At 34.0% G+C, this 26,162-nt stretch overlaps 1 protein-coding gene across 2 annotated transcripts in view; it reads left to right on the top strand.

The window, feature by feature from the left end:
- Positions 1-26,162, top strand: part of CdGAPr (GTPase-activating protein CdGAPr) — a 255,305-nt gene that overhangs the window by 153,269 nt on the left and 75,874 nt on the right. For both annotated transcript variants that reach the window (XM_035361218.2, XM_035361217.2), the window contains one exon: positions 1,214-1,336. In XM_035361218.2, the coding sequence (XP_035217109.1) occupies positions 1,214-1,336 (123 nt within the window). The remainder of the gene's footprint in view (positions 1-1,213; positions 1,337-26,162) is intronic.

Here is a 26,162-nt window from a genome sequence, read left to right as displayed (position 1 = left end):
AATGAGAGGGAGGGAGAGTACATAATAGCAAACTGGTATTATGGTTTACAAGCTTCTTTACTGCTCATACATGCAAGTGATGTGTATTGCAGAGATATTCCCTGGTAAAATATGCCTCATCTGAAAATAGACTGAAGCAAAAAAAAAAAAAAAAAAAAAAAGATTCTGCTGCACTCTTCTGCAGATGCCTTTGAGCAAAAGCATCTCATTTTAGGTATTCGTCAGGCTGCACCAGAAAACGTTCTCAATAAAGTTAGAAAAAAACATAAAGCAGCACCTTTAGTGTGGATAGTAATCACCACTCATATCTATGATTTTCTGTCAATGTTTTGGTAGTTTTTCAAAGCCTTCTGGCCATACCGTGCCACCATCAACTTCATATGCTGGATGCTTATTTTCTAATGCCACATATGTGAAAACTCCCTGTATGTGAAATCTCTGCAGGCACTTGTTAAATGACAGTTTTTCTATGCAGACATTTTACCAGTTCTCAAACAACTCCATCTAATATGCTGTGATTGCATTTCCAACCCTTCATTAGTATCTGATCCCAATTTGATTTTGAGTAATGTACCACTTCTGTCAGTTTGTACATGTGACAATCAATCTCTGTCTCTCTTTATAGATATATATGTGTGTGTGTATATATATATATATATGTACCCACACAACATGCACATACACATCTGAAGCATTATCAAGATACTGCCCATTAATGACTGAGAGGTAAAATTGCTGACCACTGGTAGTTTGCCTTATGTTCAATTCAAATTTGAAATAAATAAATTGGTTACATGAGAGTTTTCATAGATTTCCTCATGTGTAAAATAAATACGAGTGATTTTTCTCTTAGCAAGCCCTCTGCAAAAGTCTTCTTTCCGTTAGGCAGATGAAGCTCATATGCTTTGTTTCACTTCAAATAATCCAATCTGGTTAACAAGAAATTGAGAAAATTTTTATAAAATTTTAATAGCTAGTATCTAAAATTATTAATTCTTATTTAATAAAATTTAGATGGGAAAAGGAGTATATAAAGCTGACTGAAGTAGTATCAAAATATTGAATTCTAGAATGTGAAAATTATTTAGAACCTCAAATTTCTTTGTCAGTTGCTATGTCTGTTATCAGATTGTATTATGATTTTCATTTTATCATTTCTTTAATATATATGTAAATTCTAACTATTGTGTTAATTATTGTTCAATAATTTCAGCTTGACAACCGGGGAAACCGATTGATTGTTACAGATGAGGTTGCTATCAATACGCCAGCTGTTGCAGCTGCATATGTTGTTGTGCCTTATTCAGCCCAAGCAACTGATGAAATTTCATTTGATGTAAGTCTTTTAGAATTGAAACTGTAATTTTTGAAGTTTACTGTACATGTGAAGCAGAATGATTTTATTATTTTGAGAATTCTTAATATTCTTGTTTTTAAGATTTCTAATTTATATTTTTTAAGCCTTTTTTATTTTAAACTCTTGCTCCTGTTTCATGAAGTTTTATGCAGAATTCATTTGGAGAAGATGGATTTTAGTTAATTACATCTGAGTAACTGTATCTGTGTGCAGATGTTGGTGGCAAATGTTGGAAAAACTTTAAAGTTTAATTGAAGCTCATTATTAAGATTTTTGTAGCAATTTCTGATATTATTATTTCTTACAGTAGTACTACAATGATTTCACACTGTGTTTAGCCCATAAGGGATGTTAGTTCTGAATGTGAAATTAATCTCAAAATGGCATTTTGCATCAAAATACTTAAATGCATTGCACTTTTCAAATTGTTGCTATCAAATATTATCGCTCTGTATTATATTTAAAGAATTTCTGTCAGTTTGGTGGCTAGTCGTTTAAAAGTAGGCAGAATTTAATTTAGAATGTTATCGATTTTACAGGATTAGTGTAAAAGTGAGTTTTGTGTGATTTTTTGCTTTAGTTTAGCGTGCTCTTTACCGTATTTGCTTATGAATGGTAGTTAATAAAAAAAATAATAAATACATTAATATTGCAAGTCATTTTAATAATATGAAATACTGAAATGTAATAAAATTGAGAATGTCATTTTGAAGTTTTGGTATTTCTGCTATGGCAAGAAAAACACTAATGATATAGTTATGAGAGCACAAAAATTTGATTTGCTGTATCTAATGAAATAAGGTGGCACATGGATCATTTCCCAAAATTGTTTAAAATTTTATTATTAAATCAGGTAAAAAGACTGATTGGCATTGTCCTACTTCCAAGAAGAAGTGAATAAAGTACTAATAAAAAATCATATTAAGGATGAGCTATAATTATTACAAATGCAGTTAATAAATTTCTGTTCATTGTTTTTCAGTTTCACCATATGTTAGTAATTTTACATGGTAAATTACTTAAAAATTTAGGTACTCAATAATTACTCAACCTTCCAGTTACTTATTAGCATCTGAAATAGACATTTGTAATAATTTTGTCCTTAAATTAAAAAAAAAAAAAAAAAAAAAAAAAAAAAACTAAAATACAGAGGTGCTAATAACTAAAAATATTGACAAATTTACCTCTACATTTTTCATAATTTTTTAGTGCAAAGATAATCTGTAATTTTATGGTGGCATGCTGCAGATTGTAAGAAAGCTTAATCTATATTTTTGTCTAAAAACTGAAAATACAGTATAATTATCAGTTCTACAGGTTGTGCAATTAAAAAATTATTAATGACATCCATCACAATTGCAGTTAGGCATCTTAGCAAAGCAGATGCTTTCAATGCTCTCAATGTGTTGCATTTATTCATCTTTGAGATCAGTATTTCTCATTTTAATATCTGTCGCATTATATCTCAGAATTTTGCATATAACTATATCATTATCTCATTTTTGAAAAGCTCCATGAAACATTCAAAAAAATGTTAAAATGCCATTTCTTTTCTAGCCAAGATAAGCAAATCATTATTTTCATTATCTTCGTCTTCAACACTCTTTGCTAGACAGTATACCAAAAATAGTTTCCAAATTTTGTACTAATTGCAGAGACTTTTCTGCTCCTAACGTTTCATAAAAAAATCAAATGGTATTATCAATTTGATTGTTGTACTTCTAAAAATATCCAAGACCTGCTTTTTGTAATCTACATCTGCTTCTGAAAAGGCTGATGCCATACTTTGTGCAAGTGGTGTGACCATGCAAAGGACAGCAGAATTTCTAAAATAATTTAGGGAGGTACTGGGTAGCAATTTAGGAGTTGGAGAGATTGCACCAGAAGGGGGAATGCAAAATGCCTCTTGCCTGCTGTGGCTTCTGATCGCATCATCATTCATAGGTTCATGATCAAAGTTCCATTTTGTGGGTGAGGTGAGAAAACAGTCTTAATTCCATTCTAATTTTTTATATCTGTGTATATAATACAGCTCTCATTTCAGAAGACTTTTGCTTCTGAGCAGAAAGTTTTGAATCCTATTTTCATACTTCTTCAAACAATTCTAGTGTCAACCAAACTTAATAATTAGCTTCATAGGAAACAGGAAGAATTTTCACGAATTTTAAACATCTTGGCTTTTGAAATTTTCCAGTCACCAAAATCCTATGACACTTGATGCTGTATTGGCATCCACAAGAACTGTGATTCATGCTTTTGTCAGTTTTCTGCCACTACCTCACTGGTTCTTAGATTTTAAAATTTTGGTAACTTCTCAACTTGCCATCATGCTATAGAGCCGCCTAACTTCATTGGTGTTGAAAGTGCTTTGTTTGTAGAGGTGAGAGACTTCCCCTCTGTTTCTTGATATCTAATTTAAAAATGCTCTGTAATTCTTTAACAATTTATCCTGAAATAATACTCTTCTACTTCTCGAATATATCCAATCAGCCATTTGAGTAAAAAAATTTTAGTATCTTTAGAATATTTGGCTAATTCATTGACTTCTATCTGAAACATTTGTCTAGATATTGGCATATTGTGGCTTCTTTGAATGGTGAACCATTTCTTTAATGTTTCTTCAACATCCATACACTCAGCCTTTTAAATTTTTTTCCTCGTGTACAGAATTTTTGCTGTGAGTATGTAAGAGTTTCCTTATCTTGCATAACAAAGTTATTATAAGTTGATACCTTTATCTGAACTTCTCAACTTGCCCTCACATTCTCTCGCCAGGATGTAAATTTAAAGTTAAGTGAAGCACATGTTTAAATGGGTGAATCTCTGAGTTTACTCAGAGCATGTTTTCGCTAGGCAGCGCACGTTACATTGTTGTCTCACTGTTACACTAGTAAGCCTCTTAGCCATATTGGAGTTATCATCATGCCTGTTAGATTTTTGTGAGTCCACCTGTTAGGTGTAACTTAAGTGCTATCTAGTGCTACTCATTTTAATTTTGACTTGAATTATATTCTACGTTTTTAGTTTGACGGTACCTTTGTAATGCACAAAGACAGTGCCTTTTCTGTTAACTATTTTGAATTAATACAGGGTTATTTTCATTCTTCTTCTTTGTAGTAGTTTTCAGATCTGTGCGAATATCTAATTTAGTTTACGTGGAACGAGAGAATGACCCTACAAGTAGAAATTATAAAGTCTCGATTTTACCACATGGTGCCAGTTATAGATTTGGATAAGCTGTATTCCAAGTAGATATTTATTGAACTACATTCCCTCTGTATTTTTTAAAAAATAATCACCATATCTTCAATGCAGAATGTTTAATACTTGGTAAACAGATTAGTTTTTTAATTCAGAACATTTTCCCAGTAGAAAGTGAAGAGAGTTAGGTAAAAAAAAGTGCGGAAAGTTTAGTTCTTTTTAGAAAATATGAAAATTGAAGATAATTTCATCTCTAATCTGTTATATCGCATGAGAACACATTCATTTTCCCCACAATATATATGAGGGCAAAGCAAAGGTACAAATAGCTCTTACAAAGAACATTCTAAATCTTAGAAATCCAACTCTCCACCCTATTCAGAAGACAGAAATGATAAAATGCTTTAAAAACTGAAACAGAACAAATAAGTAAAGATAAAAAATCTTCATTTCCTAAACTTACGTGTACAGTCTTAACCTCATAACAATATATTCAATACTTTCTGTTTCTGTGATTAGTAAAAATTTCCATTCTAATCTGTCTGATGGCTCATTCAAAGAACTTGAATGGAATCAAAAGAATTTATTCAAGCTTTTTAATGTAATGATTATGGACATTGTATATTGCATAAGATATGTTCTGTTTCTCTAAGAGCTAGGTATTATAGATGCCACAGATACACATTGCTTAGAACATAGAGAAAGTTAGGAAGAAAGATAAAAAAGAACATTAATGTAAGTGTGTTTAGCTATTTAAAAGTGGATGATTTTAGCTATTTAAAAGTGATGTATTTGTAATTGTTCAGTTAAAGTTTGAAAAGTTGTGGAAAAAGTCATGGGAAAAAAATTGTTTCCATTGAAGGTATATAAAAGGTTGTTTAATGAAATGGATTAGATGTTTGGAAGTTTGCTCCAGCAATACCAAATAACATTAAATATATAGGAAATTGGATAAGTCTAAAAAGTTTTCTTGTTGTAGCGATGTTGGCAATTTTTTCCCCTCTTTCAATTCCAAGAAATTGCTTGAAAGCATTAATGTAATAGTGTAGCGGCAATAAGATAAAGAAGGTATCTTTCAGTTTGTTACAGAAAATCTGCTAAATGTTTGAAAGCATAATAGTAAAAAATTGTAAAATGTAAGCAGCACAATTTCGTCTTGTTCCAAATAAAAGCAAAATTCATAAATTAAATAAAATTTCCTTCTAATGAAATGCTTTTAAAGCAGTTCTTCATTATCTTAATAAATGTTTTAATCAAAACATTCAGTTCTATTAATGACAAAAATAGTTATGGATGACTTTTGAACTTTATTGTATATTTAATGTATTGACAGAAAGGACAATATATTGATTATCAGTTGCAGTAATTTGCTTTCAAATTAAAATCATATGTTCAAATTGAATATGACAGAACATCAATCAGTCGAATTCGAACATTAATAGAATTTTGATATTATTCTATATGTGGTAATTCAGAATCATTATGAAGAAGGGATTAACGTATCTTTGCGTCTTATCAGTTTTATTGGATTAAAGGTTTATGTACATCTCGAGAAGAAAAGAATGGAGAAACAAATTAATAAAATCAATATTACAGTGACTGGGGAAAATGTCTTCCAAATTGAATCCTCTGACCCAGTCATATTGGATTATAAAAATTAATGTACATCTTGAGGAAAAGGGATTGGGAAGCAAATTATAAAATCAGTATTACAGTGACTGGGATAAATGGCTTTTCAAATTGAATCCTTCATCACATTGAAGTACAATCTAAAATGCAAGTCAAGAAAATCATAAGCTGTCGAATAAAACTTGTTTTGAAGAAAAGATGTGATTTAAAAGAAAAGTGTGATTATCTCAGTGATAAAAGCATAAAGGTGAAGAAATAGAGCTTAATGTCTCTGTAATTATCTTTCATATTTAAACCAAAAATTTTGTTTCTCAGTTCGAAAATAATCAAAAATTGTGTTTATTATTAAAAAAAAGTGTTTTCCACAAAAATGCGAAAGATTTATTTCATCCCTTGTTTATTAATTATTAATTCAAATGAAAAGCAGATATGCATAAGTGTGTGAACACCCGTTATCGAAAACATCCAATTGACATAAGGGTGCTGGCGATAAGTTCGAGAAACTGATCTTCAATTTGTGGACTCTTACCTCATGCTTCAGCACCAGTATGAAGATTTATGTCCTTTTGAACAGCGGCCAACTCCCATAACTGTGCAGCAGTGTTATAAATCAATCTCCATCTTCTTCTTCTGCCTGGAGGCTGCTCCACTGAGCAGACCATTCTCATCAATCCCTAGTAGTATATATGTGTGTGGAAGAGGGGTAATGTAATGTAATAGATGAGTGTGTTGCAACCCTTCTGGCCGATAATTATTAGCCTCATGGGTAACAAAGCACACCCAACACGGATTGAAACAAAAATATAGTTAAAAACATCTAACCAAAATTCCCAGTATTGTTGTATTGCTATTTATAAATTTCATCAAATCCTTTGCAAATCTAAACTCTTTATTGTGGAAATAGAATTCCTTCATGTTACCATGGTTATTCCTAACATTTCACAATAATATGCAGTCATTGATGAAATGTTATGTATCGCCTTCAGCACTACAGAGACTGTTATTTTTGCAAATAAACCTTTTCAGGTGTGCCAGAATACGCCCATATCCAGTAATTATTGATTGTAATCAAAATCACATATCATTCACATATTTTTAGAAACTTCAGAGTTCAACAAATAATCTTTCCTTTTCCTCCAAATGTTCCATTTCTCTTTCCAGCTATAGAAATCCTTGACTTTAACAATAACAGTTCTTTTTTATATTTGAATATTGAATGTATCCCCGGCATTACCCATAGCAGCGTCTTTGGCCAGCATGTTGGCCCTTTCATTGCCTATAACACCAATATGAGCTTTCACCCAGTTCTTTTTCACTTCATGTATTTTCTCAACTTTACAAGGTTATATATGAGACCAAAATATTAGTGTTGTCAACATCTGCTAGTGCTTTCAAACCAAATAATGAGTCTGTATATATATTAACATATGTTTTTATAGTCAGGTTTTCATCAATCCATTTAAGAGCAAATTTGGTAGCAGCCAGTTTGGCTTGAAGAACTGAATTATAAGGTTCAAGTCCAGTTCTGCCAGAGTCTGTTTCTGTACCAAACCAGTAAACCACCAACGTATGCTGCACCAATTCCATTGTGGAAGAGTGGTATATGAAAAAAGAAATTAAAACAATAAAGAAATTTCTTCTGTAAGGTCTCTGTACTCTGATCAGTATAATAGTTAGAAATGTTGACTGCTGTACAGTTAGCCCTGGGCTGGACGCTGGAAGAAGGCATAGATGTTTGCAAGTGTAATAGTGTCTGTACTGCATGGGGGCACTGAAGATACTGGAAAGGCGAAACTTCTCTTGAGTGATTTGTGATAAGAGAAAAAGGGTGGAATGTTCTTGAGTCTGCTTCTCCATCAAAATTGGAGCGGAGTTGCACAGTTAGCATGGCATGACTATATATGTTGAATATGGCCTCCAAAGAAAAATATAAACAAAAAGAATAGACATTTCTGTTTTCACCAGAAGGTGTGCGGTGGGAAATGGTTTTTGTTTGTTTGCGTGTGTTGACACATTGCTTGTTGCCAATGACAATTGACATTGGCAACAAGAATAGATTTCAAAAAGAGATGCAAGACGTTGCCTGTAATTCTTTTTCGATCATTTGATTTTTGATGTAGGAATGCAAAGTTTTGTAGCTACTCTTTTTTTTTTTTTTTTTGTGTGTGTGTGTGTGTGTGTGTGTGTTTGACGTGTAAGAATTATGAGAAATTAAAATGTTTCAACAGCATTGGCTTCAAGCACTGTACATTGAAATTTTGTTTTGGCAAAATTGGTCAGGACTAGAACCTTTGGAAGAGAAAAGGTAAGTTAGAATTTTGAATGAAAAATTTAGTTATAGTTTTTCAAAATAGCATCCCTGCTGTGGTACCGAGCTTTATTAATAGATTTTAGAATAAATAATTAATATTATTGAAATCGAAACCAGAAGTAATTTTGAAATAACTTGAATGTTGAACTTTTATTTGTTTTGTCATTGTGAAGCTTATGTCGAATTTATATTTGAATTGAGTGACACTGATAAAGTGAGCTGTGTTGTGTATACTTTCGAAAAAGTTGACATTTATTGGAAGTTTTTATATAAACTACACAAAAATATAGAGTGAAAGTATTACTTTAGCAGTTTGGGGCGAAAAAGAAAATCAAAGAATTTTCAGTAGCTTATGAAAACCTGTGAGCATTCAATGGCTCTTCGATTAGAATAAATTTTGAACTCTGATTGCCTTTGTGTTAAAGTCCCAAAATATCGTTATGAAATGTCAAGGTGCGGTAAGGTAGCTTCTCCGCAAAGCATGTTGCAATCCTACCTTCCCTTGTCATTGGAGAGAAATCGCCCATTTGGCGGAAAAATTGATGATATGCCATGGACGGATGGAGAGCCTTCTGGAACGAATTCTTACCAGTTTAGCTCAGAATGTTCTTGAACACAAGCTGAAAGCTATATAAACCCTGCTGGTCTGCAGTCAGTGTGTGCACCTCGTCTAGAGTCTCGAGTTAGTCAGACCGTGCGGAGTCAATCGAGCTGACAGTCGGGCAGCAAGTGCCGTGTGGGTCGTCGAGTGCATCGAAGAGTCCCTTAGTGTAGCGCAGTTAGTGCATCGTCGAGAGAGTGTGTTAAGCTCCAGGAATGACTGAAACGAAGAGTCAGAAGGTGTGCTCTCTGTGTGACAGTGTGAAGGCTGTGTCGCTGATTGTTCCAGCATGTTTATTGTCGATCTTCGACGACTATAAATGTGTTTTGGAGCTGTCCTGATTAATATTGGTAAATAAGGTGTGTTTCGATACTTCATCAAGAGTTTCGTTGTTCACACCAAATCTATGAATGTGGAGGGAAAAAATAATGTAACAACTGGTGTCAGGAAAAAAACGTAACAACTGGTGTCAAAAGTGGGATTTGCGAGTGAATGCCAGCGATCCGCCTGCAGAGGAAAGCCATGGCGGAGGAAACGAAGACTTTGATGGACTTCTTGGCTGAGATGAAAGCCCTACTGGAAGAGATGAGAGTTGAACTGAATGAGATGAAAGCTGAAATGAAAGATATGATGAGATAATAGCTGGATATAAAGAGACAACAGTTGAGATCAAAGCCGGACTGGAAGAGAAGGAAGCTCAATGAGAAGAAATAAATGTCGGCCAAGAAAAGGTGCGAGAGGTGAAAGTGGAATTTACAGAAAATATTGAAGGCATAAAAGACGATGTGGAAATGAGAGGAGTGGCAGTTGAAGAATCAAAGGATGAAGGAAGTAGCTAATGAACTGTCTGAGAAAGATCCAGAAATGAAGGATGAAATATCTAATGAAATTAAAGATAGAGATCGAAAAGGTGAAGAAATGAAAGACAGAAAAGAAGTTTTTGATTCTCATGTGCCTGAAGTAGAGATATAAGAAAGGGAAAATGTGACCATCAAGATCGTAGAAAGTGAGAATGAAGTTAGAAAGTCTCAGTTAGCAAGAGTTGAATCATCTGAAAGTACATGTGATGCAGAGATAGGAGAAGCTGGTGTGCAGCTTATACAGTGGGCAAGAGTGTATTGCAAGAAAATTCACGCACCTCAGAAACTGGATGTGTGCCTCATAGTCCAAGTTGTACAGATACCAACTTGATTTTAAACCAGGATACTTACGTTTGTGAAGAATCGGGTTCCGTTCATGACTCTAATGCAGAATTTGGAGTTGGTTCCCAGGAAACGAGGGAAAATAAGCATATACCATCTGCTAAAAATACTGAGATGAACTATACGCATGCTGCGAATGAACTACAGAGTGGTGAACAAACAGATCTTTCTGTGGATGAAAAGTCTGAAAGGACTGAATCTTCAGATTTTGATATGCAAAATAGAAATACATCTGAGAACTGCAGTGGAAAAGCATTTGACCCGGGTATAACTTAATGGAAATACTGAGACTGAATTTCATTATGAACTTTAATTTGTATAATTTAAAATTTTTATGTGTTTAATTTGTGTATATAACTTGTACATAGTGTAAATATTTGTTTCTTTAGTTATGTTATCTGCATGTTTTATTACCTTTTATTTGTATCAAATTTAGCTTCTGACCAAGGGTTGTACTGCCTGGGACGTGCAGTCCTTGGGTTTAGGGTTGCCACATTTGGCAAGAAATCACCCATTTGGCGACAAAATTGGCAATATGCCATGGATGGATGGAGAACCTTCTGGAACGAATTCTTACCGGTTTAGCCCAGAATGTTCTTGAACACAAGCTGAAAGCTATATAAACCCTGCTGGTCTGCAGTCAGTGTGTGCACCTCGTCTAGAGTCTCGAGTTAGTCAGACCGTGCGGAGTCGATCGAGTTGACAGCCGGGCAGCGAGTGCTGAGTGGGTCATCGAATGCATCGAAGAGTCTCTTAGTGTAGCGCAGTTAGTGCATCGTCGAGAGAGTGCTCCAGGAACGACTGAACCGAAGAGTCGGAAGGTGTGCTCTCTGTGTCTTCGAGTGCATCGCGAGTTGTAGCATAGAGAGTCTCGAGAGTACCTGGAGTTCCGAGAACGACTGAGCAGAGTTGGGAGCTGTACTCTGATGCTTTGAAGTGAAGCTGTTTCCATCGTTATTGCCTGACATTGTGAAGGCTGTATCGCTGATTGTTCCAGCGTGTTTAAAGAATCCTTCAAAAGAAATAACTATGCATTTTGCAACGTGTGCATGTGTGACTTCATAATAAGTCACAGTGGAAGAAGCGACATTGTGAAGCATGTTAAGTCTAAAAAGTATCTTTGACGACTGTAAAAGTGTTTTGGAGCTGTCCTGATTAATATTGCATACCTGCCAACTTTTACGAATTTTTCGTAATTTTTACGAAAATGCGTTTGTCTTTACGATTTTACTATCATAATCCATTTTTTACGATTTTTTTCCTTTTTCAAGTGTTTTAGTGATTTTGTCGAAATTTTAGAATTTTTCGCCAATTCAGCGATTTTCGCCAATTGCATCGTGTTTTACCGCCAACTACCGACTACTTCGAATCCAGTAACCTGCGGTTTCTCCCAACTCGCCGCTTAACCAGCCAATCCAATGCGCTGAACTTGTTTCTCCCACTCTTTTCTTTGTGGGTGCCAGATTATTTTTTTAGCGTGGATTGTCGCATTCTTTTTTTTTCTTTTTCTTTTTTGTTTGTTTGCACATGCTACGAATTTTCTTAATACGTCGTTGTTACGAAATGAGTTAAAAAAAACCGTATTCTCAATATTTTCAGCATGCCTACAAAGCCGAATTTCCAACAATTAAAGAATCCTTCAAAGGAAATAACTATGCATTTTGCAACGTGTGCATGTGTGACTTCATAATAAGTCACGGTGGAAGAAGCGACATTGTGAAGCATGTTAAGTCTAAAAAGTATGAAGTTAATGCTTCGGCTTCGACAACGTCAAAGAAAGTGGATGATTTTTTTTTCAAATTTGGCTACGAATTCGGATGCTGATGTCATTTTGGCAGAGTGTTTGTTTACACAGTTTGAAGACTTTGCCAGTTCTGGAGAAGATAGACTTGATGTCTTCGTTGGTACCTTAAAAAGAATAAAAAGAGCTGATGGAACACCAAAATATGATAGACTAGCAAGAGTTTTATGTGCTATTCTTGTAATGCTGAGTGCGAGAAAGTCTTCAGTGTTGTGAAGAAAAACAAAACTATGTTTCGTTCTTCAATTTCACCTAAAACTCTAGAAAACATTTTAATTGCTAAATGTTGTGAGGAAACTAATTGTTATGACAGGAAATTTTCCAAAGAATTTTTGGCTAAAGCCAAAAAATGCACTCTAAATTCATTGCAATTTTTTTTTTTTTTTTTTTTTTTTTTTTTTTTTTTTTTGTGTGTGTGTGTGTGTGTGTAACATTAAGTTCTTGTTTTATGTTTCCTAATAAATTTTTTAGTTGCTACTTAATTGAGATTTACTAATGTAAGTACAATTTTCTTTTTTCTATTTGTATAAATTGTTATTTTTTTAATATTAAAGCATGATATTAATTCTTTGTGTTCTTCTGAATTTTGGAGAAATGTTCTGAATTTTTATCTTCAGAGGTTGGCAGGTATGATATTGGTAAATAAAGTGTGTTTCGATATTTCATCAAGAGTCGCCGTTATTCACTCCAAATCTACGAACCCTGTACGAACGTGAAGGAAGAAAATAATGTAACAACTGTTGTAAGGGGGAAAAAACGTAACAATATCATACTGCTCAATTCTATAGAGATGATGGCTCAAAATGGCTTACCTTTTGGAATAGTTTCAAAACAACTGTGCACAATAATGAGTCTCTAAACAAAGTAGATGAATTTAATTATTTAAAGGCTGATTTGGGGAATATGTTTTTAACACTGTGGAGGGTGTTCCTATTTTGGCACAAGCCTACAATAAAGCCATTCGGTTATTTAAGGGCAGATTCCCAAGTCCCAAGATATTGATTCAGACATACATGAACAAGATTCTAACTATGTAGCCTTAAACCTCTAATGATGTTAAATCCTTTAGGAAATTTGTTGATAATTGTGACATGAAATTAAGAGTTTAGAATCATTAGGCATGTCTGTCAAATGCTATGGAAGTATTTTGTGCCCTATGCTATTAAAACATATTCAGAATGATTTAGTGTTGGACTATAATAAATCACTAGAAGACAAATCTATCTAGGACATTCAGTGTTTGCTTTTGTTCCTTGCCCATGCTTTGACAGTGTGTGAATGCACATATTCTAATAATAAATCAGTTTTCAAATTATCTAATTGGAAACAAGATTCCATGTATAATTTTCTGGGAGAAAGGAATTTGAATAAGAACAAAATTTAAAGGATCTTCCAAAGAATTACTGACGACATCAGTTAAGTTATATGGATAAGAAGATAATAACTTATTTATTTTGTTATTCCATGACTCATACATTGGACAGCTACAATGTAGCGATGACTCTTTGTTTAGAAGAGAGAAAAAAATATCTTATTATATAAAGGAGCATACTTTTAACTGTTTACAAAAAGCAAAGCATTTATCGCAGAGCTGCCCCATTAAGAAAACTAAATGTAAATTATGTTTGGGACTGCAATCATATATTTTTTTTTGTTTGTTTTGAGCTAGAAAAAAGAAAAGAATAAATAATATTATCAAATCAGTGTCTACCGATCTAACTAATCAAACCAAGGAAGGTTTCGCCCCCCTCAAACTTTAACTGTTTGCTTTGAAAATGAAAATTCAAGGCAACTGGAGCGAGTGATTTTAGACACTGGAAGCCAGAGCAGTTACTTTTCAAAATATATTGCAAAAGCCATTGGTTTGAAGAGTATTGTAAAAGAGGGGGGAGAAACAAAATCTTCAGATGTAAAAAAAATGACATCAGTTCATGATAGATATATAAGTTATGCAGTCATTATAGAAAATTAAATTTGCTATGGAAGTCAATAATCAGGAGAATAATTGCTTGGGCATAACTAGAAGTAATAATTGTAACATTTTACAAGAACTGAAAAGAATGAATATATTTGTAAGCGATTCTTTTATGAATAAGAAGCTTGTTTTTTCAAAAACAATGCTAATGGAATGCATATTTTATTGGACTCTGACACTGTGAGAAAATTATTGACTGGCAGTGCAAAACATCTTTTTGGTGGACTCACTGCATTAAAAACGCATTTAGAATGGTTCATTTTATAGACCAACGAGATTCTAAAGAACTGTTAGGTATGGGAAAGTTTGATCTACGTGGGTGGTGTTACAGTGAAGTGTGTGGTAAAAGTGTTGAAAGAAAAACTGATCATCAAAAACCAGATCTGTCTGAAGTACAGGTACTGGGCCTTACATGGAATTCAGAGAGGCAAACTGTTGTAACAGTAGTTTCAATGCAGTATGAAGAAAAGTATTACAATTGTTATTCTTCTTATGTTAAACTTGATAATTAGATTTTTAACAAATCTGAAGAAAATAAAAGGTCATAGACAAGTAAGAAATTTGCTGACTGACGAATTAAAAAAAAAAAAAAAAAAAAAAAAAAAAAAAAAAAAAAGGTAAACATGTCTTTTAAGTACATAGATGTATTAAATAATGATACTGACAAGAAACTGAGTTCTTTACAGGTGGGGCACACCAGCGGCCGAGCGGTAATGTCGCTGAACTCTGGTAGTTCGGTCCGAGGTTCGAATCCCGTGAACGGGCTGGCTGCATGGGTGTTTTCGGGGTTTTCCCCATGTGTGACGTGTATACGAGCCAGTTTTCGATGGAAAGTCCTCCACAAAGGCATTCCTCTCCTTAGGCAGATAGCCCTAAAGGCGTTGCCATAATTAAATAACCTAACCTAATCTTTACAGGTGATTAAAGACAAGATAATGTTTCAGAAATGATCATCAAGAAGCCTGTTTGCTCATTATACTTCCAGTCATCCATTTGTTAAAGCTCTTATTATTTATGAACATGAAAGTTAAGGACATGCTGGAGTTCAGATGCTTATGAGCCATTTTAGAGAGAATTATTGGATTCTGAAAACTAGAAAAACTGTTAAACAAGTAATTGGATCTTGTATCATCTGCGGTAGGTTTAAGATTGTATCTGAAGTATCTGTAATTCTCTCAAAAGGACTTTTACCTCAACATTGTTTAAGAGATACTGCAGTTATCAAAATCATAGTAGTGGATATTTCAGGTCCTCTCATTCTCAAGGAGGGAAGAAGGCTTGATTTATGGAGTCTAACATGTGATGCATCTCGAAATGTTAACCTCAGTCTTGACTGAAAATTTTCTTCTTGGTTTGAGGAGATTTATAAGACAACAAAGAAAACCAGAAGTCATTTATTCAGACAATGCTTCTAACTTTAGAGGGTCAATGCTTCTAACTTCAAAGGTGACAATGCTTCATTTCTAAACTCGTAGAGAAGGTGGATTTAGAGAAATTGAAGAACAACAGGGAAGCTAAATCCAACTACATTGAAATTCATACCTCCTGACATCCCTTGTTGTTGAGGTTTCTGGGAAAGGTTAATTGGACTACAAAGAGTTTTAAGCCAAAACTTAATTAAATCATGAAGAAAATAATACTGTTCTGTGCGATTTGAAAGCCTGATTAACTCAAGGCCTTATGTTTCGGAAGAACCCAAAGACTGATTCCTGCAATGATCTTCATTAGAAAAGTTGGCGTTTTTAAGTTTTATAGCTAACAGAGAAATAAATTGAAGAAATTATTTTCATAGCACTTTAGAGTGAAAAGGGGTCTAAGAAAGCAATTTAGAGCTACTTATTTAGGCCAACTGAGAGAAATGTAAGAAGGAAATTATTATAAGTAAAAAAGGAAGTAAAAAAGGAAATTATTATAAGTGAAGGGGATATAGTTTTGTTGGTGAGTGATCATACCAAAAAAATCTGAACTGGAATATATATCCTTGAAAGGACTATCGTGTTAGAATAGTTCTTGTAAAAACAGCAGATGGTTCCTTTTTGCTTCTTGTGTGAAAATTGTTCCTTTGGAAGTGCAGGAAAAAGAAAAAGCATACCTACTAACTCCTCCCTTTTTAGATTCTTATGGAATACATTCTTTATCCGTGAATTTAGACTCGGATACAGATGGTCACCGAAAGACGGGATCTACTTCACGCCAATCCTGGTTCAGTGATATTGATAGTAGAGCTGTGCTAGAGAAGACGACTGAGACTTTCAGACTGTCAATTCATGATCCAATTGCTGCTTGAACATCCAAGCCTGATCATTCATTTTGCGTTTTACGGAGTTGTTGTTTAAAACTCAAAATGGAAAGTGTCGAAAAGGACCTCCTAAGAAGAATATAAGCAAAAAGAAGAGACATTTCTGTTTTCACCGAATGCCGAAGTTTTTTTTTGTTTTGTTTTTGTGTGTGTCATTAACATTGGGAACAAGAATAGATTTCAAAAAGATATCGGCTGTAATTCTTTTTCTATCGTCTGGTTTTTTTTTCTGTGGACGTGCAATGTTTCGCACCTACGTTTTTTTCATGTTCGACGTGTAAGAATTATGAGAAATAAAAGTGTATTCATGGAATAGGCTTCAAGTACTATTCTTTGAAATTTGTTTAGGGAAACTTGATCCTAATTAGAACTTTTGGAAGAAAAAAGGTAAGCAAAACCTTTTTTCTTAATTTAGAATTTTGAATTGAAAACTTTGTTATAATTTTCAAAATTACCTGTATGACCAGTGATAAAATTCTGGATGATGAATTTCTGAACAGTGATGAATTTTGCACATCTACCAGTACTTGTTAGTGATCTTGCAAAGAGGTCGAAGAAAAGATTAAACAAAACAGCCAACAGCAGCTGCTTTTTTTTTTTTATTATTTTTTTTTAATACTTTAACGACTTTAACGAAAACTTTTCGACATACAATGACATCGCATGAAATCGCATGCTTTCTTCAACGTCAGAACATGACCCTATGTAATAATAATATGCTTAATGTTTGGCAATGCTATTTTTATTTAATATTTTGAAAACTTAAACTTTTTTTAAGAAACTTGAAAGGGAGCAGTCATATCTTATTTAAGTGGTTTTCAACCGATATGCCCTTTACTACTCTATGTTGCGTGTCCCAATGTGAATCCTAAAAATAATGAAAAAAATAAAAATCCAAAAATTTTGAAATTACTTGTACACCAGCTTTGTTGCATCTCTAATAGCAGAGCTGGAACTTTTAGCAATTATATGGCATTTTGGTCATATCTTTGAATCGCTGTGGCAGCAGCTTCCATCTGCAATGAAGTCTCGGTGAGGTCTGGATATCGCAATGCTGTGCTTGAAGTATTAAGCCAGTCAGAGAGTAACGTTTCAGTACACAAAATTAATGCTATAAATCCAAGTCTATACCTGCTTTGACGGGTGCAAAGTAAAAAAATCCTGCTTTGCCTGAAATAATTAAAAATATTGAGGAGGGGATGAAAATAATAAAGTAGAAAATAACTATATACATTATTTACGTCGGTCATAACTTAACATCATGATGTATCATCCTAGGTCGCTTGAAACGTTGATTCACTAAGTAGTCGTAATTTCTAATATTTCTTACACTCTCATTATTGTGATTGTCATATTTTTTTAAAAAAATTATGAGATAACTTGAGTACTTTAATACAGTCAAAAGTCGTTAATCCGGACTCGTCGGGACTTCGGCGATTCCGGATTATAGATCATCAGTTTAAATCTCATAAGATGGCATGCAGAAATTTTAAAATTAAAAATATGAAACTGTAATTTATGAAATAAAGAACAGTTATGATCTAAAGGGTATCAAAATTTACAAAAAAAAAAAAAAAAAAAAAAAAAAAAAAAAAAAAAAAAAAGCTTAATATTTATTTGTTTACTTTATTAAACATTTCTTTCAATGTAAGTTGTTTAAGTTGCTTCGTTTTATGTGATAATACTTTCTCTTTAATTCTATAAACAGACTAATTTCTTGTTCAGTTACAAAGTTTCGCTGTTCAAGTCCCGTAATTGCTGTGCCGAGTCAAATAGAATTTTTGATTCTGGAGCTCCCAAAGGATCGTACAAAACGAAAGTATGTTTCGATGTCCATCAAACAAAAAGTGGAATTGCTGCAAAAAATGGATAAAGACATGAAGAATGTGACAGAGAGGTTAGTGAAAACGAAAAAATTTCGATTGACAAGTTAGTCGGTATTCTCGGCACAGCAATTAACGGCACTTGAACAAAAACTGAACTTTGTAACTGAACTTTGTAACTGAACAAAAAATTATGTCTGTTTATAGAATTAAAGAGAAAGTATTATCACATAAAACGAAGCAACTTAAACAACTTACATTGAAAGAAATGTTTAATAAAGTAAACAAATAACTTTTTTTTTGTAAATTTTGATACCCTTTAGATCATAATTGTTCCTTATTTCATAAATTACGGTTTCATATTTTTAATTTTAGAATTTCTGCATGCCATCTTACGCGATTTAAACTGATGATCTATAATCCGGAAAAATCGATAATCCAGAATCGCCGAAGTCCCGACGAGTCCGGATTAACGACTTTTGACTGTATCATGGCTGACTAAAGTCGTATGAAGATGAAATGTTATGAAATTGAAATGGTTTCCCGTGAATTTTTGGAACTTGGAATAATATATTTAATGTTCAGCAATGCTAATTTTATTCCATATTTTGTAAATATTTGTTCCATATTTAGAAAGCGAGTAGTGGCAACACTTTTCTAAATAAAGCAGATTTTTATCTCCAGTGTGCGAAACTGTTGCCACTCGGAAAAGGGAGAGTGAAAGTTAATGTTTTCAGAGATTTAATTAATATCTCTGCTGATTAAAGTGAGTATGGTCAAAATAGCTTCCCACGAAGTTTCGGAATTTGGGGGTACCTCTCCCAAAACTCAATTCCCCGCCGTCCGGAGGAGATGATGCCACTAACAAACAAACAGACGTGCACAGATTTTAATAGAAATTTTTTGACTATATACTAGACATTTTGGTTTATATTGATTACCATAGTTTCTATGAAAGATTTTTAACACACTATGACTGCCAAATTTGTTTTGTGATATTATTCAAGCACGTATTTATTCAAGTACATTTACGTTTTCAATTCTTCCCTAAACCAATTCAGGACAATTTTTATACTATTTTGGAAAAAAAAAAGTTTCAAGGACTTTAAAAAAGTTATACTGTAGAGAATTTATAATTGGGCTGTATATTTAATATACAGATTACATCATATTTTGCTCTAGTATTTCTTAATTACATCCTGAAGTCATTAATGTGCTTTCTCATTAAAACTATAAATATTGCACTAGATTTCTCTTCCCTTGCTAACCCTCTAATGCTTTTTCTTTTCTATCAAACCTTTTTCTCCATGAAGTGAGAAGATATGTAAGACATAAAAATGTGAAGGATAATTATTAAAAAAATTAAATTAAATTGGAACAAATTACTAACTGAATTGGCAGAAGCCTTTCAAATTCCAAATTTCAATTTAAGTGCATTTGTCTTCGCTTTGCATCCCTTATATGAAGTTATCCACATTGCGAAAACTTTTACCCAACCGCTATCTAGAACTCAATTTCCGAGCTTCAGCTGCATTGTGCGCATCCTCTTTTGCCGCCTACACTTGCTTGCTAAATGATGTCTGTTCGCTTAGCTGCATTCTTCATTTGTTAAAATGTAACTGCATATATAGAAATTGTGGAGCGGTTATTGCACTACAATGTTGCATCAATCAAGGATATATCCTAAGAAGTTTATAAATTATGTTTCTCTGCATATTTGTCTGCAACTCTTCCATCTATGTAACATCTTCAAACTATCTTCTGTGACACGTCTTATTTGTGTGCGAGCTACATCTCTCTGCAACATTTGGGCCATGACTAAAAAGTGAGTTGCTTTCATCCTCCACAAAAACTACATCACGTCTATGTATAACGTAACTTCGTTGGTACAGTGTATCCATTGATCATAGTCAATAGCATTGCAGGGGTGGGGAAGTGGAGTGGCTAAGAGGGAAGAGGTTGTGGTTGAGCGCGTTTAAAGAAAGGGGGCAATTGGAAACGCCCGCCACTTTTTAGATTTAGGCTCTGCCTTTCGCGTTGTAAACAAGCTTTTGAGGGTTTTTGTGATTTACTTTTTTTAAATTACGTCCTCTGACAGAACATTATTAAATTTGCTTATTTAAAGTATTTTTCTTTTTAAATCGTGCCTCATAAGCACCAAGCCATCCGGACGTAAAGCAAGTAATTCAGCTAGTTACATATATATATGTGTGTGTGTGTGTGTGTGTGTGTGTGTGTGTGTAAGTGATAGTGTTAAAAATTATTTCAATTTTGTTAGTCGTAAATGTTTAAATATATGATGAAAAATATGTGAATTGATTAAAAATTCGTGCCTATGCTTTTTCACCTAAATGATGTTCTGCCTAAAAATTCCTTCCCCCATCGGCGGATAGAAGTTCGACTTTTTTTAGGTTTTTACCTCCCACTCTGACCACTTATCCTATACTATATAGCAGGAGTGGCCAATTTTCAGAACAGTTGAAGCTGCATGTTAAGATTCAGGAAGCTTCGAGAGTTTCAGTTAGATTTGTTTAGTCTTAATTCTTTATGTTAATTGGTTTAAAAGAAATCAAGCAGATTTTCACTTTTAATTAATGAGAATTTTGCATTTTTACTTCCTTGTACGAAGTAAAAAGGAAGTATTGTAATCTTAAAAAGTTTCAGGCATTATATTTTAACGTAATTATACATTATCACCGTTATCGAATGCAGTTTAACGATGTTTTTGCTTGACATCTGTACGTAAGGACTGAATAAACGACTCTTTTCCCCCAAAAAGTCGTAAAACAAATTTAAAATGAATTCTAAAAAAAATTTTTCATGGTGTTTGTGCGTACGTATCTCGCATAACTCAAAAACGAGTAGCCTCAAAATGTTGAAATTTTGTATATAGGACTGCTATAACATGTAGACGTGCATCTCGTATTTTGATTGCAATCGGCCGCACCAAAAGTATATAAATATATGTATATATCTCTACTCTGTTACTCGGCCCAGTGATCTCAGTTTCTTTATTCTTATATGTTTGTAAATTGTGCATTTTTTGCTTTAAAAATGATTGAATTATGCTGTTCTTATCTTCCGGTTAAGGTTTTTATGTCTTTAGTAAATCTGTATGCAATATTTTTAGAATTATTAACAATTTAAAAATTGTTTAAGTACTGCTAAGCTTAATAATTTTTGCCATGTCAGCCATTGCTTGTTTACATTTGAAACAACAGAATAGTAGATTTGTTGCCAATCTAGAGAAAGTAAGCTTCGCAATAACAAAAATAGCGCCTTCTTTTATTATTGCGAATTAAATCATGCTTAACCCATTCTGGAATTTATTCGAGGAAATAAGTGTTTTAAGATTTACTTCATAATTTTCAATACAGACATTTTGAGTTTTTATGTATTTTTTGCCTTGTTGGGAAGTAAGAACTGAATTGAATGAGAAATACTAAATCGTCTGTGAAAACTTTTCTTTCTTTTCTTTTCTTTTTTTCTTTTCTTTTTCTTTTTTTCTTTTTCTTTTTTTTTTGGTTTTTTGCTTAATTTTTTATGCATTCTTTTAGATTTATTATAGTGTTTGAATAAAACATGGCAACGATCAGATAGTTCTTGAGATGATATAGATTTTGTGCATTCTGAGTTAAAAAACCCCTGATGATCCTACTTTTATCTCTTCAGCTTATGGCTGCAAAGACACACTGGTTATTCTTATTACCGCCAATATTAACCAGCAACCATATCTTTTCACCGATAATGTTTTATCCTCTGATTATTTTTCTGTACGTTTTACCCATTATGGGTTAAGCTGCGGGCTACCACCTGTAAATAGCAAGATCAACTGGGAAGACTTCAGTTATATTATGCAAGAGAACACAGTTTTTAATCGAAATCTAAACTTCCCCCAAGATATCGAAGATACAATTGACAAATTCACCCGTAGCATGCACGAAGCACTCAATAAATCTAAATCGGCCATTCATCCAGAAAAATTCACTCTCCTTGCATACATCCTTAACAAGATTAAAGAAAAGAACAGGCTTCGAAAAATTTATCATAGAACTTTAGACCCCATCGATAAACAAAATTTCAATCAAGCTAACAGACAGGGGCGTAGCTAGAGGGTGGGCAAGGGGGCCATCTGTCCCTGGGCACAGAATCCAAGGGGCGCCAAACTGATGTTAGGACATTTTAGAATTAAATGTTTTCCATCCTTGGCAAGCAGTAGGGGTCGCGAAATCTTCAGTTGTCCCTGGGCGCCGAAAACCCTAGCTACAACTCTGCTAACAGAACAGTTAAAAAACTCATCAAAGAATATAAAGACGACAGTTGGAACAACTTCGTTAACAGTCTATCACATATCAATTACTCCATGTGGGAAATGGCTAAAGCTATTAGAAGAAATAAACATAAAATAAAACCTATTAATTGCAATAATAAAGTTCTAATTAATCTAAAAGATATTGCAAATGCTTTTTTGCCAAATCTTATGAAAATCAATTCACTGTCAATCATTTTGTTTAACGCTAATGATTCGGCAGTCATTGATTACGTGACTCAGCAGTTAGAAAGTCTCAAAAATCAGACCAACCCACCTACCACACCCAGAGAGATTACAGAATTAATGCGAACATTAAAACCAAGAAAAGCTCTCAGTTATGACCAAATTACTAGTAAAACCCTGCAAAATTTACCAAGAAAAGCCATCCTGCAACTATATTACATCTTCAATGTTTGCCTGCTTATAGGATTTCTTCCTAAACAATGGAAGCATGCGATAATCATTGTCTTGAAGAAACGTGGGAAAAATGGATCTTCAGCTTCAGATTACAGACCCATCAGTTTACTTTCAGCTGTTGGCAAGCTGTTTGAAAGATTAGTCATCAATAAGCTCACTAAATTCGCTGAAGACAATAATATTATCAAGGAACATCGATTTTGATTTAGGCATGGATTTAGCACCACCCAACAAGTTACAAGAATTACTGAAATCAACGGTGAAGCCTTGAACAAAAAAAAAAAAAAAAAAAAAAAAAAAAAAAACGGTTGCTGGCATCTTCATTGATATTGAAAAAGCATTTGATAAGGTTAGGTTTGGCACCAGGCCTCCTTATCAAACTTATCGGAAACAAATTTCCACCTGGATTAATCCTCTTAATTTTAAGTTTTTTGGAAAACAGAACTTTCGTACAAGTTCGAACAAGTTCGTATTAAGAACGAGCTATCTAATATCAGTGTAATGAAAGCAGGTGTCCCTCAGGGCTCGAATTTTTCAACTTTTCTTTTTAACATCTACATAATTGATCTTCCCAGCCACAAAGATGCCATTGTCGCCTGGTATACAGACGGTACTGCAGTTCTCAGCAAATCCATCAATCTGCAAAGAGCCATCCAAAACCTCCAAAATGCAATAGACTATATCTTCCCATGGTTTAACGTATGGAAAATTAAAATCAATGAAAGCAAATCCACTACAATATATATTTCCAAAAGAACCCTTCCAGAAAACATCTCAACAATATCACAATTAATAATATCTCCATCCCAAATGAAAAATGTGTTAAATATTTAGGCGTTTATCTCGATCAAAAACTAACTTTCAAAAACCATATCGAAAATATCTGTATAAAAGCCAACCAAGCAATAGGCAGTATCTATGCACTCATAGGGAGAACTTCTAAACTTAGTCTCGCTACAAAAAGAATTATTTATCTACAAGCTATCCGTTCGATTTTACTGTATGCTTCTCCAGCGTGGGCTGCAACTGCAAGAACTCATCGCGAAAAAATACAAAGAATTCAAAACAATGCCATCCCAATAATTACGAATGTGCCTTGGTTCGTACGAAACAGGATTTTTTACAATGACTTAAAAATTAAACCCAAGGGTTCTGAAATTCTAAAAGTTTCTCATAACTTTTTTTATGAAATGTGACAGTCATCCTAAGAATATCATCAAAAAACTAGGAAATTATGATTTCACAATTGAACAACGCCACAAGAGGCCCCGCACTATTCACCATAATAGTTGGTAGTACTGTATATACAGTACACTCCCGATTATCCTCGGAATAGGGTGGCGCGGCCGCTGCGGATAAGAAAAATCGGGGATAATCCGAAAAAAGCTAAAACCGGGTATAGCAAAAGAGAAAACAGTCATTCCAACTTTGAAAAATCGTTTTATGTAAAATAAAACGTAAAATAAACAGCAGAAAATGTTTAACTTAATATTTTAGTATATTACTCAAAACTAACTTAAAATGCATTTTGTTAATGAAAACAGAAAAGTGCTTTGTACTTACGAGAGGCGTCAAGGATACACAGAAAAATTAATACATATGTACTGTTTTAATACTGTAATGTATTATGTAATTACAAAAGCATAACTGTAAAACTATACCTTTTTGAAGAAATCAGTCATTTGTGTTTGCTTCTTGCTTTGGAAGCATTTTCTCTTGATCCGAGATTGCATTTTTCGTAGCATAAGTTTCTCGGCCAACTCCGCGTCGTCTTGTTCTTCCAAATAGCTCAGCAGTCCGTCGACTTGTTGCGAAGCTGCTTCGTGAGTCTTCCGCATCTGCACAGTGGGCTCTTCGTCGCCTTCACTTCGTTCTCCTTCATTCTCACTCTCTCCCCTTGCTTTCTTCACAATTTTGTCATCTATCAAGCGCTCGAAGCTAGGTTCGTTGATGTCACACTGCAACCACTCGTTAATGTTTCAGCATCGATGTTCTCACTATCCGGAACTGATTTCACCATATCGGCAAGAGTTGCCGTGGGCGTGTCTACGTCTTCTTCACAACTCAAAGGGGTTAGGTTGTTGTTGGCTTCAACATTAGGCATGAGTTTTCTCCATGATTTTATGAGGGTTGACGGTTTCACTGAGTCCCATGCAGATGCAATATCGTAGTTGTTAACCAAGATTGTGTAGTGTTTCCAAAACTCTTTCAGATCATAAACTTCCTTAATTTTGGTCATTAGAAGCTTGGTTCGGTATGTTCTCTTCACTGTTGCAATGACTCCTTGGTCCATGGGTTGGATTAGCGCAGTAACGTTTGTGTGGAGAAACTTTGCGAAAATTTGTCCATCAGACTTTAGCACGCTTGTTGCTGGGTGAGAAGGTGCATTGTCGATCAATAGCACAGCTTTTCAGGCAGGTTTTTCAATTTAAGATGTTTAGGCACTTGAAGAACAAAAATTGTTTTGAACCATTCTTGAAAAATGTTTCGGTTCATCCATTTATTTTTTTTGTTTTGTTTTGTTTTGTTTTTGTTAAAGTCATCAACGAGCAAATTTTCTATCTTTGTGCTTTGAAAGATCTTGGTTTTTTTTTTTTTACTTTCCAATGCCAACAAGTCTAATTTTATGTCCACCGGTAGCGTTACTGCAAGACATGATAGTGATCCTTTCCTTGACATGGCAGTGCTTTCTTTATGACCTGCCACTTTACTTTCACTTTCAAATGCTGAAAGAGAAGACATTTCCACAAAAGTCCCGATTCTTCGGCATTGTAAATTTGTTCAAAAGATAGCTCTTCTTTTAAAACAAATTCTTCAAATTCATGGTGGAAATCGTCGGCTGCTTGTTGGTCACCACTAAGTTTCCCCCCATGAAGTCCAATTTCTCGAATTCCATGTCGCTGCTTAAAACAAGTCAACCAGCCAGAAGATGCATCAAAATATCCTTTCAGGCCTAACAACTCAAAAAAGGTTTTTGCCTTCGCCGCAATGATAGGATCCAATTCCATCTGCTGCCTGGCAGCACCGTTTGCTACTTTGGAAATTACTTCTAGTTTTTGCGCAATCATCAACACAACCTTATTTCGTTTTCCTGACATTTCAAATCGCTAACGAAAAACACAAAACCTAAAAGCACAAGCACTGAACACAATAGAAGATAAGAAATTAACTCCGACTGGTTTGCAAACACTATCAGTCTTAAGCTAACAACGGCGAGTGGGAGGAAGTGGAAGT

This window comes from Stegodyphus dumicola, chromosome 8 (genome assembly GCF_044657685.1).
Source record: "Stegodyphus dumicola isolate Sdum_Otavi_A_Nest chromosome 8, ASM4465768v1".
NCBI lineage: Eukaryota > Metazoa > Arthropoda > Arachnida > Araneae > Eresidae > Stegodyphus > Stegodyphus dumicola.
The sequence above is the reverse complement of the archived record's forward strand: the minus strand, read 5'-3'. Positions and strand labels throughout refer to the sequence as shown.